We start from the raw sequence: 17524 nt of genomic DNA, 5'->3' as shown, positions 1-17524 counted from the left end.
GGGGGGGGGGGGGGGCAGTAATGGAGGAAAAGGGGATGCACAGATAAGGGGCACAGAGGTCTGAATCCAGCCTGGTGGGGACAGGAACTTGAGCTCCTACTGGCCTTATGATGAGTGACCAGCTCACCTCGCCCTGCCCATCTCTGAAATGGGGATGGATGAGAAGGACAGAGGCCTCATCTCTAGTCACCATGGGGAGAGTTCTCACTCATTCAGAGTGTGATGAAAGCAGACGGAGGAAGGGCTGATACGCCATGAGCCATGTCTCCACTCCAGCCTCATGCTTCCCTGGGCTTTTGCCCCATGTTGAGAGCTTGGTGCCCACAATACCAATAAGCCAGATATTAATATGATCCCCATTTTGCAGATCAGAAGATGGAGGCATAGAGGAGTTAAGTCTTTATCCACGGTTTCACAGTGGGTGTGTGATGGGGCCAAGATGCGAGTCTGTGGCAGCCTCCCTGCAGACCCACAGTTCCCCCAATAATTGTGTCACAGAAAGGATCACAGAAAGGAATGTCCAACTAGACAGTGGAAACTGAGGCAGATCTCTCCTCCCTTATCTGTCCCTTCCCAACCTAGATACAGGGCTCTCTTTCTTTCAAGCCTTCTCGAAAATTAGATTCCATTCCTTCCCTTTCAGACTCCCAATCTAATCCGTGTCAAGATGATTATCAGAAAGTTCTTGCTACAGTCTAACCTCACACCTCTTCCTGCAGGTCAAGTCCATTTATAAAGTCCCAGATAGAAGAGAAGAAGTGACTGTGTTTCAGAGAGGGGTATTCTTGGTCTCTAAACCATGGTTTAATTCTCTAACCATGACAGTCAGGGCTGGCCAATCACAAGCATTAATGGGAGAGCTTAAATTATAGAGGACCAAGTTAGCGAAAAGAAAAAAAAAAAAAAAACCCACCCAACTCCCAGCCACTGGGACTTGCAGCTGATAGGTAATTATCTGCTGTTTGTGCGCAGTTAGGGCTCCCTGACCCTGACTGGTCAGGGTGGACAGTGTGGGCCTGGGGAGAAGGCCCAGGAGTTGGTGTCCACTCAAGACAATTGCGTGGGGGCCATCCAGACCCTTCTCGACTTCTTCCCCCCTCTTCCACCTCGCCACTCCCCTCCAATCAGGGAGGAACTGCCCTCTTTGCCCACCACCCCTCCTCAAACACTCGGAGGAGAGAGGGAGTGATTAGCATGGGGCATTGTCCCCGGATAATGGGCCCCAGCTGCCGCTTGAAAGCAGAGACAAAGCGCCTGGCCGCTCCACGTGCATTATCCCCTCGTTAAATCTCTGTTATTAGATTAGATTCAAAATGTGTTGATTCAGAGGATGGGGGGGGAGTGGGGGAGGGAGGAGAAGCTGGCTAGTGATTGCTGAACCCCACCCCTCCCCAGGCTCTCCCTCCCTGCCTTCACCCCACTAGGCAACTTTTCCTCTCTCCTGTTCTCCCGTTCTCCTTAAGGAAATCTCCCATATCCTGACTCTGAGCTCAGCTCCTCTCCCTAGACTGGCCTGGAAGCCAGGGGAGGTCCACTCCTGTCAGGAGCCCTGAGGTCATTGAGCCCAGGCTGCTACTGCCAGTGCGGAAAGGCAGACTCCCTGATGGGATGGTGGCAGTGGGCTCCACAGCTTGAGCAGTACCGGCCATGAATCCAGAGGCCTGGAAGGGCTCATGCTGGGCGCTTTTGAGACCTTCAGTGGGATCTTTTGTACACATGATGGGTTTGGAAAGCAGGAAAAGAAGGTGGGAGCTGAAGTATTGTGGGCAGTGAGGGAAGGCAGCAGGAGAGGAGTGGAGAGAAGACAGAGAACCAGCAAGATTCTCGGAAACACTTACAGAGACATAGGTGGTTTCTGGTTTTCTCCCTCTGGCTTTCTCATGAAAGGCAATGAGCTGAAGCAGCAGGAGGAAGGAAGGGAGCAGGCTCTGGGAGACAGAACAGGTGGGAAGGAAATTCTGGGCGTTCTCATATCCCAGACAGGGTGAAGGTCTCCTTGGGAGAAGATCAAGATCAGTACTGATGGGCAAGAGGTAGAACACTGGGGGTTCTCTGGCCCTGGGCCTCAGTTTCCTGTCCCTGGGCAGCACAGTCTGGAGGCCGGATTGATGAGCTGATTGGCTGTGGCTAGTGGAGCAGAAGATGTTACACGTGGCGGCTCATTCTCAAGGTGGTTAATTGGCTGCCTCAGTGCTGGGCTCTGTTGCCCCATTGATTGTGGGTGAAGGGTGGGGAGGGGGGAGATGAGGAATCAATAGGTTGATTAGTGTCTTACTAGCTCTCTGGTCGGACACTTTGTCAATAGCCACCCACTTACTGACCAGTGGTGCATTGACAGTACCGGACTGTCCACCTTTCTCTCTCTCTGGCCTGAGGCATGAGAATCAGCTGGTGGCATGACCAGCCCCAGCAAATCCTAGTGGAATGGGGCAGCTGTGGGTCCCAAGACCAAGTTTCAAAGCATGAGCTTCCAGAACCATCCCAAAAGAGTTTGGATGAACAATGCCCACCTTTAGCCGAATCTCTGCTCAGTGGGAGGCAACAACTGTGAATGCAGCCAATCCCCAGCCCCACAGTCTCCTGCTTTTTGCTGGAGGACCCTGATATCCACCCAACAACAAAACACAGATAAATATAAAATCCCTAATTAATGGCAAAAGCACATATGTCTGGGGTGGAAGTAGCAGGTGAAACTTCAGTCCCAATTCACCTCAGGAACCAGCAGCCAGTTAGATAATATTTAATAAGTTCACTTTGCATGTTGGGGAACAGGTGAAGAAGCTGAGAGAAGCTAAAACACGTAAGCCCTCTTCCACAGTCTGTAGGCTTTCCCAGTCTTGAAGCTCCCAAGGGCCCAAGGTCTGCTGTCTACCCAGTCTCCCAGGATGGTCTACACACTCGAACTGCAGTTTGGGATCAGGAGAAGGTATAACTTCAGGTGTTGCATACTGAAACCCTTATGATTGGCCAGCCCAGAACAATTCATCCCAGGTATTCCTTTTGGGTCTTTTCCCTTTAGACAGGCAGAGTTCAGTCCATCTCCACCATGCCTTCCTCTTGACAGGCAGCCCGAGGGCTGGAATGAGAAAGGGTGAGCCAGAGAAAGCCTCAAGCAAACATTGTGACCCTAAGGTCACTCTTGGTGGGTTCTGGCATTCCTTTCCTCTGAACACTTGTTAGATGGATGGACTGAGGGAGTGATAGAGTTGGGGCACTCCTCGGCATGTCTTATAAACCCTGGTGTTTGGGAGAGGGGGCCAGAATATGAGAAGTAACATCAAAGACCATGCCCTCAACTCTGCCTGTCCCACGGTCCTGCTCTTGGGTGAATGTGCCAGGAACTGGCTGTCGAGAGTTCCCAAAGGAGATAGTTAAATTCAAGCTGTGGCTTTCCTCCGTCTTCCAAACACCAAACCAACGAGTGCTGGCCGTGGTGCTGATGTCCTTGCTTCCGCTGTGGGATCCTCTTGCAGGGAGAGAGCTTGCTGCCAGCTTCACCAGGAGCCCAGAATGGTAACAGGACTGTGTGGACACTTCCAGCATCTTCCTAGGGGTTAACAGAACTGAGCTTCCCGCTCCTCACCTTTCCATTGCTAAGTGTTGGTGGTCCTTACCCTCCCACCTTGGATTCTACCTCCTATTGTGTCTTCTTAACAGCCACTGTTTGGTCACCTCCTGATTCTCTGGGGCAGGAAGCACCAAGCAACTGAAACCACAGATAATACCCCTACCTCATTTCCACCAGCAACTTTAAACTCCTTCTTCCACCCACCCAGCTGCTGACAAATGGTTAAGAAGAGAGTCTAGGGCTTCACGTATTTTATTGCCTTCACCTGCCCACCTCCATCATCTGATGGAACATGAGTGTTCAGGGAAGCAGCCACAGGTGAGATGAAGAAGGAGACATTAGGGTTGGAAAAGCCAAGGTTGAGGGAGATGAGCAGAAGTTCTGCAGGAAAATGACAAGGGAGAAACCAAGACTTGATGCACAGAATGATAGAATGAAGTTACGGAATGCCTGGGTTTGTCCTGATCTCAGACAGCACATTTTAAAGCCACGGTAAGCTGGGGGGGTGGGGGATGTAAGGGTCTTGAACACCAAGCTTTCTGGGGAAGAGTCACAGCCCTGGTTCAGAGTTGCTGAGACACACTGGCCTTGGACAGGGTCTTGAAAACGTCCGTGGCATCGGCTGGGCCCTGAAATTCTCCCATCCCCATTCTAACCAGTGCCTGATGCCCCCCCACGCCCCTGCTGGGCTGTGCCCACTCAAGAATACTGCCAGATGGACCACAGAGTGATGAGGGTGACGCTGTAGGCCAGCACTGCCACCAGGTAGATGCGGAAGAGCAGCCTGTCCAGCACGGAGCCCACTCGCAGCCACTCCCGGGCCACCTCTCGGCTCTCGTCCCTCTTCTCCAGGAAGCGCCTGATGGAGGCCAGCTCCTGCAACAGCCCGCGCATTGCCAGCGAGGCCTCCCGCGGTGGTGGTGGGGGGCTGCCTCGGCCCCTCGGGGTCTTCTCCAGGTCCCGGGGGCCTCCCGAATGGCTGCAGTGGTTTCCCATGTCTGGAAAAAGGGCAGCGCGTTGGGAAAGGAGAGAGGCCCAGCAGAATGGCACGAACACCATCCCTTCTGTTTCTGCGGTGGCTTGCAGAAATCGTGATTATGAATAATTTCAGACATAAAGAGTACCCACCATGTGACTTAAGCAAATAAAGACAGCGATGCAGTTGGAGACTCCTGTATACCCCTCCTTAGTCACATCCTCCATCCACTCCCCAGGTCACCGAGATCATGAATTTGGTGTTTTTTCTTTCCATGCATTTTTTTTTTAATGCGTGGGCTTCTTCCAGGAATTTGATATCTGTTATTTCATTTGTGCCTCACAACAGCCCACGAGAGAGGCCACGTAGGAGTGATTATTACTTGCACATTTTATACGGAGCTGCTGAAGCTCAGAGAGCTTAAGTGATGAGCCTGTGGTCACACCTGGAGTGTCCTGTACAGGTGAGGCCACTAAGGCTTAAGGTATCTGGGCTGCGAATCCACTGCTCGCCCCCTTAGGCCTTGCTGCCCTCTTCCCCGTGACTCCAACCCAAGTCCTTCTGCACCAGGAAATACACCTGCAGCTACGGCTGCCTCGCAGGTGAGCGGGGAAACTGGGCGTGAGGCTGGTGGACTACCTCCTCTGTTCACGATGACATGGTCTTAGGTTAACCGTACACTTTCGGTAAAAGGCCTCCCTCTTGCCAAAAGGGAGGACGAAAGCGGGTGGAGTGGTTAGAAATATAGCTTAGCAGCAGACTGGGTTCCAGCCTCACCGGTTCCTGGCTCTGTGACTTAAGGCAAGCTATTTGGCCTTATGCCTCCGTTTCCTCATTTGACAAACGAGGATGGGAATGCTATGAGGGGGCCTCAGGATGACCTGTGATAATGCACAGAAAATGCATGTGCCTGGCCCAAAGCGCTCGATAAATACATCAACGAGCCACGACAACCCCCGCACCACACCAGATGGTGGCTGTAACAATGTCTCAGGGAAAACAAGCACCACATTCCGTGTCCCCAGCAGCCCCATCTCTCTGTCTCATAGGTGTCCGAAATTCACAGGGACCTGGTCTCTGAGCTGACCGAATGCAAGGGTTTGGAAACCCTGGCTGCAGACCTAGCCACGTTGGGTAAGAAGTCCCATCACTGCCTGAGGGCCATCCATTTGCTCCCCGTTGGGGCCCAACTCAGAGAAAGGCTACTCTCAGCCCAGAAGTCTCAGCTGTTGACATGCTCAGCTTCTGGAACTCCTTCCTTCTCTCTATCTGTCTCCGGGCTGATGAGAGAAGGGGAAGGCACAGAAGGGGTCGATGACTTTGGCTGAACTCTGCTGCCTCCCTGCAAGGCCGGGCATGGGGTGTCGTGTGCAGGACAGCACCCAACTCCCACCCAGACCCTGGCAAGTCAGGTCGCTCCAGCCAGAGACTCTCCGCCACATCCCTCAGGCCCTCTGTGAGGGACTCATCCTCTCCCTTTCTCACCTGAGCAGTCATCGGTCTTGGTGGCTGGGGAGGTGGCTGGAGGCCTTCGAGAAGCCGGCTGCTCCCCTAGGCAAAGGAGCAGGGCCCCTCGCTCCAGAACCAGGCGCCGGAGCCAGGCGGGCACGGGCTGCTGCAAGTCCTGCTTGTGTACCAGCCGCACGATGAAAATGGTCTCAGCCAAGCTCATCACCAGCAGCGCCATGCACACGACAAAGTAGACCCCTGTGCACACGGGGCGGGGTTGGGGGACACACACCGCAGGCGGGAGGGGGCCGGTTTCTCAGTTCCTCGGCCACACTGTGCGCTTCCCCCGGGGTGGGCCTTACCAATGAGGGGAGTGCCAATGGCGGTGGCCGGCAGCGTGTCTGACACGATGATCAGGAAGACGGAGTAGCCCAGGAGGAGCGTGATCTTGAAGGAGACCCTCTCGCCGCTGTCTGGAGGCAGGTAGAAGCCCACGATGTCCATGAGCATGAGGAAGATACTGGGCAGCAGCAGGCTGACCGCATAGAACAGGGGCCGCCGGCGGATGACCACCTAAGACCAGGACGGGAGCCATGGGGGAAAGCCGGGCCAGACGGGCTCTGCGCCCCGGAACAGCCGCCCGTCCCAGACCCCCTTGCTTCGTGGAGCTTGCGCCCGGGCTGCCGAGGGAGGAAACTGGACCGACCTCACGTTCCGCATCTAGATCGAGGCCTGTGGCTGCCGAGTTGGAGTAAGGGGCAAGTCCACTGAGTGTCCCCACCTACTCCCCTGAAGTTCCAAGGCACGAGTGTGACCCTGGAGCTGGGAAAAGGGCTGCAGAGGTTCTCCCCTCCCCCCCATGCCTCCTGGAGCCCCCGTGGGTCTGCCGGCTGCTCAGCTCCGGTGGTCGTCCCCCGATGCCCCCCGCAGTCCCACTCACGTAGAACTTCATTTCTGCGTAATGGCTGCTGTCTTCCAAACTGAACTCCCGGAACTGGGTCAGCACCCCCAGAAGCTCCCACTCGCCCTGGTTCATGAAGAGGGTCTTGTCGAGCTTCACCTTTTCCGGCAAGCGCCACAGGGAGATGTTGATGTCCTGGACTGAGAGGGAAGAAACCAAGCCGGCTCTGGAGGGTAGCGCCAGGAGTGGGCAGACCCTGGGATGGGGCTTAGCGCACTTGGCTCTGGGCCTGCAGCCCCAGTCTCCTCAGCTACAAAATGAGGTAACAGTTCACACGGTACCCATGGGGGCAGCTGTAGCGAGGGGAGTGACGGCCTGGATGAAAACACACTGCAAAATGCAAAGAACCAGAACCAGACTAATGACTTATTAGCAAGCCCCCTCTCTCCTTCTCTCTGTCTCTGTCTCCCCCCAACCCGGCCCACACATATCCCTTCCAAACATTCTTCTATGTTTCCACTAGGGTTACTCCTTTATGAAATGAACAGAAGTCAACATTCTTCACCTTTCCCCTGATAGGGCTGCCTGCCCTTAAAGGTGATCTAAGATCTCCGTCAGTTAAGCGTCCAGCTCTTGATTTCACCTCGGGTCATGATCTCAGGGTCCTGAGATCGAGCCCCACATCAGCCTCCATGCTGGGCATGGAGACTGCTTAAAATTCTCACTCTTCCTTTCCCTTGACCCCCCATCCCTGCTTATGCATGTGCACTTTCTCTCTAGAGAAGAAAGAAAGATGAAAGAAAGAAAGAAAGAAAGAAAGAAAGAAAGAAAGAAAGAAAGAGAAACAGAGAAAGAAAGAAAGAGAGAAAGAAGAAGGTTAACTAGGGAAATAAGTGAAATCTTCACTTAGCAGCAGTTTCACTTCTCTGCATCTGTACTAGAGAAATAGATACATACTAGAAGGCCAGGAGTATCTAGTACAGCAAAATATAGGGAAAGATCTATATATCCACCAATCAGGAAAAGCTTACTAAACTATGATGCATCCAAACCCCAAGCCATCCTACAGCAGGCAACATTTACGAGAAAGATCTAAATATGCACTAACTTGGAAAAATGTCCAAGACCTCTCACTGAGTGAAAAGAATCAGGTAGCAGTAGCCTAAATGATACATTTGGTAAAATAAAAACATATGAAATAATTTTCATGGGCTTTCCGTAGATGTGTATGCATGTGTATATGCAAAGGATAGAGAAGGATCTGGAAGAATACGCCATATGAAGCTTATACTGATAAAAGCTGTGAAGTCTGCTGTGGGGAGTTGCTGGTGAAGAGTTTGGGATTGAGGGTAGAGGTCGAAAGTCCAAGAGTATTTGTAATTCTGGTTTTTGTCCAAGGAAGCTATGTGTCATCTTTGCACTGTACAGTTAATTGATAAAATCAGACCGAGTGGAGGAGGCCTTTCTGCAGGAGCCTGATGCTCACCGCACTAGGCTTCAGTGAGCACCTGGCATTCAGCCACTAAATAGAAGTTGCCGAGCACTTCTTTTGTCCCAGACACTGCCCTGGGGACCTACCGGTGGGTCAGAAATCATGGTCCTGCCCTCTCTGGGTTTATCTCTGCTAGAGAAGCAGACATTGAGCAAGAACGTACGTGTGCAATGGAAGTGGGGAGAACAGGGTGCTATACAGCGGGGCAACGGGGAGGCCTAGTCTGGGGGTGAGGCGGCTTTCCCTGAGGCACTGAGCCAATGCTGGGATTAGGTGAGCGGGGGGCTTGGCTGCACTAGGAGGGGTTCGGGGCAGGAGTGGGGCGGGAAGGGGAGCAGGAGAGGGAGGAGGAGGGGGCAGGGTGACCCAAGAGAGGAAGCAGCCTGGGATCAAGGGAGAGAACAGGGGCTTCGGGGCCTGGAAAGGAAGGCAGCGGGGCTGGAGTTGAGCTCAGGGGAGCATGCATGGGGTTAAGGCTGGAATGGAGAGCCGAGGGCAGGCCCTTTGGGCCAGGTGAAGGATCTGGATTCTGTCTCAGGAGTGCCGGGAAGTCACTGAGGCTTTTAAGCAGAGAGTGACATGCTATGAAGAGCAAGAATTGGAAGGGGATCAGCTAGGAGGGTACTGCTGAAGACCGGGGGAGAGAGGAGGGAGGGATGTGTCAGTGGAGAAGACAAGTGAGGGACACTTAGGGCCACATCCCAGCCTTACTGAATGTCCTGCTGCCAGTTCACACTGTCTCACTGGACCCTCCAGGCAACGGAGGGAGGCAGCAAGGGCAAGCACGGAGGCCCGTCCAGAGGATGAGACGCAGGCTCAGCGGCATTAATAAGCAGGAAGTGATGTGGATAAAGGAGAGAGCCTCCTAGAGGGTGCTCCTCCTGCAGGTGCTCCGGGGACACCCCCCCCCCCCGCCGCGCCCCGCCCCCTCCCGGAGCCCACGTGCAGTACTCACTTGTGTGCAGCCAGCTGGTGAAGGTCAGGGAGCAGTTCTGCACGTCGAAGGGGAAGTTGTAGATGTCGAGGCTACAGGCCGTCATCACCTGAAGGGGCTTGTAGTTCTGGACCTCGCCGTGGTGCCCAACGTACACGTACGGGATACTTGGAGACTTCCCCACGTCCACACTGGCCAGGGAAGAGCGTCAGTTTGGGGGCTCAAGAAGCAGGTCAAGCTCTGGGAGTCTGAAGGTCTCTGACCCACCAGGCAGGGTAGAAATTCAGGAGGGGTCTGGGCAGCAGGACAACCCGCACAGTGTCCTTCTAATCTATGGTAGGCTTTCTTACCTGCATTGTCAGGGTTACTTTCCAAGCAGGAAAGGGCATTTCTCCTTTATTCCCCTGGCAACCTAACCACAAAAGGCAGGCAGGGAATCCATGTACCTCACAGCCACCGGCTCTAACATGCATGCCCAGCTGTCCCTGTAGCCACCACCCACCCAGCTGGGCAGAGCTCAGCTCCCAGGAGTAGCGGCTCAGTGGCAATGGGCAGGCTGGGTGGGAAAGCAGGACCTTGGGTTCCATCCTGACTTGGGCTTCTCTTTGCTCCCCATCCCTAGAAGTCCTGTTGACATGAGAATAATCTTGCCTGGAGGAGAAGGAACTAGAGAAATCATTGAGAAGAAGTGAGGCAAGGTGGGAAAGTTCCGCAAGATCCTCAAACCCTAGGCTCTCCCAAGTGACCACCGTGGCACGGAATGATCTGAGCTGGGCGTCCTGAGCCTGCAGCCTCCTGTGGAACCAGGCTGAGAGATGAGAAACCAAGATTCAGGCTACTTCACAGTTTAACTGGAGATCCAGCAGGAACTGGGATCCCTCCAGTCTGAGCTATGCAGATCATGGGGCTCTAGGTCAGCTGCATCCCCTGAAAAACAGTGTGAGTGGCACCCCTGGCCTACTTGGGTGAGAGGCTACTGTCCCTGGGCCACCTCCTCCTTCCATCCGTCTCCCCCAGCCATCTTCCATGCCCAAGCATTCAGAAGCCCAGGCAGTGGAGTCTGAAGGAGCCTGAGGGATGGGGGGAAGGGATGTTAGCCAGGGCCCAATGAGATAGTGTTCACCTGCTGGTAATAAAGGATGGTGGTACCCACTTCTCCTCGGGGGCGCGAGGTGGAGCCAGCCAGGCACTTGTGTGACTGGAGAGGTCTGAGCATCTCCCAGCTCCAAATCGCCCCTGTGACTAGAGGCAGTGACCACTGGGGGACTTCATCCCTTTAGGTAATCTGACTGCCACCTTTAAAAATGCAGCTGTCCCTCCTTTGGCTATTATAGCAGTGGGGATTCATTCACCAGCTTCCCTTCCCCAGGAAGGGGGCCCTCAGACCAAGAAGAGCAAGGTTTCAAATCAGGCATAGAGAAAGAGGAGTTTTAAAAAGAAAAGAGAAAGAAAAGAGGGGGAAAAAAGAGGAGGGGAGAATTGGAGCCCAAGCCAATTCCTCGTTACCTACAGCTCTGCAAGCCTGGGTGGGACCTCTCATGCAACAACAGAGTCTTGTCCCCGTGCCCTGTTCCTCCCCAGCCCGGGAGTCACCAGGGAGACATCCATCCTCCCAGCATTGGATGACAGCACTCACAACTCATTGATGAGAATGTCCGGGACCCAGATGCTCTCGGTGGGGATGGACAGCTTGGTGATGTTGTCAAAGTCCTCGGGGTTCCACTGGAGAAACTCGTCAGTCCAGTACTGGGGGAGGAGTGGGGATGGTCATAGGCAGCCCCCTCCGTCTCGGGCGGTGGGTGTCAGTAACTCCGATGACTTCACTGCTCTGGGGGAATCTGGGTATCGGTGGCCCCCAAATCACTCAGCAGTATCTGAGAGTCCTCCCACCTCTATGCTCACACACCCCCACTCCCGGCATGCAAATATGACCCAGGGAAATTAAGCCTTGCCCGGGGAAGTCATGCAGCCATTTCTCCTGTTTGAATATCCCATCGAACTGCGGGATCTTGGACAGATGGCTTCTTGGGTCTTGGTCTGCTCACATGTAAATTGAGATAATAACATGCACTTCACAGGGTAGAGATGGTTATTGTTAAGTTTTGATCACCCCATTGTTCACCACCCTATCAGAATGACTGATCTAATATGTCAACTTAATCATGTCACTCCCTCACTTAAAACTCCAGTGGCGTCCCTTGCCCTTGGGATAGAGTTAGACTTCACGGCCAGCAAAGGCCTGCATCGTCTGACCTCCAGCATTCTCTCTAGCCTCACTAATGCTGCCTCTCTGTGGCTTCTAGCCTCCAGCCACGTGCAGTGAAAACCCACAGCTCTGCATACCCGCGCACCCCCACACTGCAATCCCGGTCTTCTCCCCTGACGGAGGTCTTACTCGTCCCTCCAGACTTAAGCAAAGCATCTGTCTGCTCCCTTTGCCAGGAACCTTCCGTGACCCCACTTCCCAGGCTGGGGGTTTATGTGCCTGCCCCGGGTTCCTGCTGCATTGGAGTACTTGTCTTGCGGCATTTGCCTGTCCCTGTGTCTGTGGCCCCCACTAGACGACTAGCTCACTGAAGCCTCACAGACCGAGTCTAGTTTGTGTCTCTGATTCTGGCCCCTTAGCATAGTCGCTGGAACACGGTAGGTTGGCCTCCCCTCACTGCCGGGCAGACAAGTGACCCTGAGGTCCAGGGATGGGACCTAAGCCAGATGTCCCTGGAAAGGAGCTCCAGGCTGCCTATTCTTGTTGGGCCCCTCCCCTTGATGCAGGGTGTGCTCCGTACTGAGAGATCTCTGTGAGGCAGAAGAGAGCCGTCTGGCAGGAATCAGCATTCTGGCGTCTTCCTCTACCCCACTCTCTGCCCCATGAGTGGAGTGTGCTCATGAGGAGAGGGAGGGATTTAATTGAGACCCACATATACCAGGCGTGTCCGTAGACAGAGCCTCTCTCAGGTTTGACCTCTATGAACTGGCCCCGTTGTCCTGCCCACTCTCTCTAGCCACTGTGGTTCCCTCTGGCTCTCACATCTGCCCCGCAGCTCTGGGGCTGCCAGAGCAGCCCAGCTTGTGGAAAGCAGCCTGCACGGCTTGCCTGCCCTCCCCGCTGGCTCCCCGCCAGCTCCTCACCAGACGTGCTGCAAAGGCCTCAGAGACTTTTCACCAGTGCCGGAGAGACACAGGTCAGAAGCTGAAAGAGTGGGGAGGTGACGGAGGGGGTGAGGACTCGGTGGATGGAATCGCCTTGTGTCAATTGCCAAATTTGGTTGTCATCACATCTGGCCCAATAGAAGGAAGAACTTTCTAGCTATTAAAGTTGTCTGAAAGTGCAGTTGCTGCCCACCGAGCTCCTGGTCGCTGGAGGTATCCCATCAACAGAGGCTGCACAAGTTGTTGTTTGAGATGCCATGAAAACCCTCAGAAACCAGAGGATTTCTCCTCCACGAGCATTACTCTTCCTTCCATCACCAGTTCTGAGATAAGAGAAGCCCAGACTCCTGGGTCTCATGAGTCTGCCTCTGAGCCTCTCTCTTCCCCTTCTCTCGCCCAGGCCTCTGAGATTCCTGATTCCTTTGAGATGGAGGAATCCCTCCTGGAAGGGGAGGCCCAGATCCCAGGACATGAGGGAGGGCACAGGGCTGGTCGCTCACCTGCCGGTACCAGATGTAGGTGGTCAGAACCTGGTTCTTCTCATCCTGTGAAGGGAAAGGGAGTTCAGCTTCGGCGGCCCTGCGGGCGGGTGTCCACCTTGCACACACACCATAAAAGGAGCTGCTGCTTTGTGTCCCTATTCCTTTGGGAAGTGAGAGTGTAGAAAAGGGAAAAAGGGGCCAACCAGGAAGAGTGGGTCTTTCACTAGACATTCCTAGAAAGAAATACAACCAATTTTTTAAAATTTCATACATATATATATAGTCTACTATTTTCATGTATAGAATATATATATTCTAGTATTTTCTATTATGTTATATAAATTATATATATTATACCTCTTATGTTATATATATTTTATATATAAAATACGTTAACATAGAGATAAGAGGAGACATAGAAAATACCATCTTTCTGTCTATATACTTTTGCAGATTTGTATGCCTGTATATCTGGATCTGTCTCTCCCTCCTGCCCTAGTGTGCAGGCAAGAGGTGCCAAACCGCATCGAGAGACAGAGTCATCACTGGTTTAGGAATAATTCTGCAAAAATCCTTTAGCAACACCCGCCATGTATCAGGGCCTGTGTAAGACACCAAGGGCCTAGAGAGGAACAGGACAGTGTGAAGCCTCACACAACTCACATGGAGACGTGGTTACTGTGATATACACTGAGCGAAGAACCACATGTGGAAAGTGATTTTCTGGCTGTAAGTGTTGGGAGAGGCAGCCACACAGGTGACCCCGTTTTCTGGTTTGGGCAGATGTCAAATGTCTTGATGCGGGTCTGTGCCGGATCACAGGTACCCTGGGTCCTTGAATGTCCACTGTACTGCCCAGGGGGTGACTTGGCCTTCCGCAGTCTCCCACCCCAAAAGGCCCCCTCTGAGCGGGGCAGGTGGGGCCAAGCGCTCACCACGCTGAGGATAGCATAGATAATGACATCGATGGCCACGGTGGTGGGCTTCCTCCAGTCCCGCACGGGCCGCACGCCCTTCTCGTAGTTGGCCATGAGGTAGTCTGACAGCCGCCGCAGAGCTGGCCTGGAGGCGTTCTGGGCCTGGAGGGGCCTCCAGCGCCTGGCTAGGAAGAACGGTTCAAAGCAAGCGTCAGAGCCTGAGGCTGCCCCCAGTTCTCTTGCCCTGGTTTGGAAGCTGTTAAAAGGAAACTGTCTCCACTATTTCCACCTCAGATCCCCAGATCCCCCCACCGGCTGAAATTCCCATCACTGGAACATTTTGTCTGCAGAGAGTCCTGCCCAGATCCGAGCTATTGTCTCCTAAGCATAACCAATATATACGTTTATGTGAGGGAGGGTGCTGGCTGGGCTGTAAGGTGGGTGCTGCAAGACAGGTGAGCTCTAAGTGGGCCAAGGGCTGAGAAAGGTTGAGGGCAGGTACCTGCACAGAGGAGGTGGGCCTGTGGGGGGCGGATGAGGGGCACTGGGGAGCCAAGGAGGAGTGGCCCTGGGACGTGGTACTGGAAGGAAAGGGGGCTGCAAAGAAAGGTGGCCCCAAGTGCATGATCTCTAAGCCCCAAGGTCTGCCCGAGGGTTTGCCTGGATCCCCGTTGGCTCCTTGACCCCAGCCTGCTATTGACGGAGAAAGAAGGAAGCCATCCAGTGAACACAGACGTTCCTTTCCCTTCCTGCAGAATCCGCCCCCTCAGCTGTGTGCACACACAAACTCCTGGAGGTGGGTTGGCCCGGGCTCCTTCAGAGGGTTGCTCTGTGGGCAGATCTGGTGAATTAGGAAGAGGGTCAGGTGTGGGGTGTACAGGAGGCGAGAAGAAACCAAGTTGTCCCCAGAGCTGAAGGCCTACAAGGACCAAAGAGAGATGAGAAAACCCAACCGCTACTCTATGGGGATTTCAACTGTACCTGTTTTCCCTCTGGGAAATAGTAGAAGCGCTTCCTGAGAGATTCCAAGAAGTATGAAGGTGAAAGGCACGGGAGAGGGAAGGGGAATGCCCTGGAGGACCAGGGCAAGGATGTGAGAGGGCGGGCAGGGCGCCACCTGGGTCCTTCACACACCAGGTGTCTCTTCTCTCATCTTGTCTATATAATGTGTGCAACCCACACAGCCAATTTCCCTACAGATCCCCCTGCCTCTCCCCACCCACCCATCCCCGATAAACTTTCCGTTTCCCTCAGAACGACAGAGAAGAGCAGGGAGAGGTGGGAGACAAGAGACCATTTATTGAGCGTCTCCTGTGGAGACCCTGGGGTGGCTGTCATGACAGCATCTTTTACAGATGAGAGTCCCCAAGGCTCAGAAGGGTGGGTCCTATGCCCTGCAAGTGGAGGAAATGAGATTCAGATCCAAATCTCTGTATGTCTTCACTACACCAGCAGCAGCCCTGATCCCATTGCTGGGAATCTGACCAGATTGGGCCCCCGCAGGCCTCAGGGCAAAAGGCCATTGCTGGGAGGGATAGGACTTCTCTTCAGCCGGGGAAGCCCCAGACCAGAGTCTTAACGTGCAGCCTGGGTCTGTTGTCCCACTGAGCTTCCCCAGCGACAGCTCAGGGAAGGAAAACCATCGTGTGCACCGGCTCTTCCTACCCGTCCAGCCCTGGGACGGGATCCTACCTGTGCTTCAGCCCCAACTCCAACCTAGCTCTGGATGGGGAGAAAACTTACCGGAGTGGGGAGTCAATATTGTTTGTAGCAAAAGGCAACAGATGCTTTTGTGACCCCAACACCTTGTATCCCAGGAAGGCAGGAAAGGGTGGATGGGGGAATGCGGAGAAGTGTGATGTCACTGGAGTTTAGCCCTGGAAGGGAACTTTAGGAAAGGAGGCCCAGGGTACCTGTGCAACAAGACTAGGGAAGCTGACGAAAGATGGCTAGGTTAGCTCTGGTCTCCACTCTGTTGCGAAGGTGCTGTGTGACCTTGAGTGAATTACTCCCCCTCTCTGGACCGTAGCATTCCCACTTACAACAAGAAGGGGTAGACCAAGTGAGCTCTAAGGTACCTTGCAGCTGCCATTCTATGAGTTTGGAGGCGGGACAAAGAAGAGAGGAGCCCATGTACACACTCCCAATGTACCAGGCTGCTGCGGGGCCTCTCTCAGCAAGCCCTGCCCCCACCCGGTACTCCACCGGCCCAACCTTGGAGGTGGACCACAGTGCCTTAATATTCTCTCATGCTCACATGTGCCAAGATCCCTGACTCTCCTGCAGCAGCACCCACTCCACAACCCTCCTTCCCTCAACGCTTGGGGGAGTCAAGCCTCCCCTGCCTGGGTCTACAGGTGGCCAGGCAAATCCCATGCACTTGCCCACGGTCGCCTTACCTTCTCCCTGTGCCAGGAGCATGGGTAGAAGCAAGGCCAGCAGCGCCTGGGGCACCCACAGCAGCATGGTGAGCTTTCCCGGGCGCGGGACACCTCAGCGTGGCCTCAGGGTGAGTCGTGCCGAGGAGCAGCCTGCCCACACGCCGCCAGCCTCATGTCCCAGCCAGCCTGCCTCTGGGTCTGCTTTCCACACCTTCTGAGGCTGCAGCCTCACACAGCCCGGGCCACTGGGGTTGGGCACCGCCAAGTTTTCCTGCAGTCAGTCCTTCAGTGGAATCAGGTTTCAGGGCGGGAGGGAAGGAGAGAGAGCCAGTGAGAGAGGAGCCCGCCCAGCTGATGTCATGCGGCAGGACTTGGTCCACCCACTCAGCCAGGTGGCCTGGCCAAATTCCCCCAGGAGTAACTCAGGGGCAGGGGCAGCGGAGCCCCTGGAGCGAGGGTGCGGCCTCTCTGCTGGGAGGTGCTCTGGGCTGCTGCCTTCGTTTCTGTCAAGTATGGTTTGGTAGCAGGGGGCTGGGGCAGGGAGGGGTGAGGCTGTGGGAGCAGGAAGGCCATTCTTTTTTTTTTTTTTTTAAGATTTTATTTATTTATTCGACAGAGATAGAGACAGCCAGCGAGAGAGGGAACACAAGCAGGGGGAGTGGGAGAGGAAGAAGCAGGCTCATAGCAGAAGAGCCTGATGTGGGGCTCGATCCCATAACGCCGGGATCACGCCCTGAGCCGAAGGCAGACGCCCAACCGCTGTGCCACCCAGGCGCCCCAAGGAAGGCCATTCTTTTACACCTCAGGGTGACACGTGCCCCTAGCTAAGCAGGTGACCAGTCATCTCTGCGGACGGAGGAAGGGGACCCGGGGTCACCACATGTCCGCTCTTTTGTCCTCATCTAAATATTTATCTATTTTTCTCATCTAAATATGTAAATTTAAATATTTCAGTAGCAATGCATATAAGTATCTATAGTTTATACTATACTGATATATTTATATATTTTTAATACACATAATAAATATGTGCTATAAAATATAATAGTAATACATGCTTGTTATAGAAAAATATGAAGAAAAATTAAAATCATCTGTGGGTTTACTTACTACCCAGAGACAGCCGCTGTTAATATTTTGGTGTGTATTCCTCTGTAATTTTCCTCTATGATATGTATACAGTGAAGTAAAGATACCATGCATTTAACTTTGCATCCCATTCCTTTCTTTGCTTAATATCAATTCATGAACATTCTCAACACCTTCCTGTTAAA

The 17524-nt window shown here is 53.7% G+C and overlaps 1 protein-coding gene across 1 annotated transcript; it reads right to left on the bottom strand.

The window, feature by feature from the left end:
• Positions 1-3804: 3804 nt before the first annotated feature.
• Positions 3805-16523, bottom strand: HTR3A (5-hydroxytryptamine receptor 3A). Its single transcript, XM_026505281.4, has 9 exons — positions 16269-16523; positions 13888-14054; positions 12971-13015; positions 10957-11066; positions 9342-9511; positions 6934-7094; positions 6356-6566; positions 6030-6251; positions 3805-4566 (listed from the first exon to the last, which is right to left on the bottom strand). Exons 1-9 carry the CDS (start codon positions 16333-16335, stop codon positions 4268-4270), a joined length of 1452 nt encoding a protein of 483 aa, XP_026361066.2. The 5' UTR covers positions 16336-16523; the 3' UTR covers positions 3805-4267.
• Positions 16524-17524: the final 1001 nt, after the last annotated feature.

This window comes from Ursus arctos, unplaced genomic scaffold, assembly GCF_023065955.2.
Source record: "Ursus arctos isolate Adak ecotype North America unplaced genomic scaffold, UrsArc2.0 scaffold_22, whole genome shotgun sequence".
In the NCBI taxonomy this organism is placed as follows: Eukaryota; Metazoa; Chordata; class Mammalia; order Carnivora; family Ursidae; genus Ursus; species Ursus arctos.
Note: the sequence above shows the minus strand (reverse complement) of the source record. Positions and strands in the feature narration are given on the sequence as shown.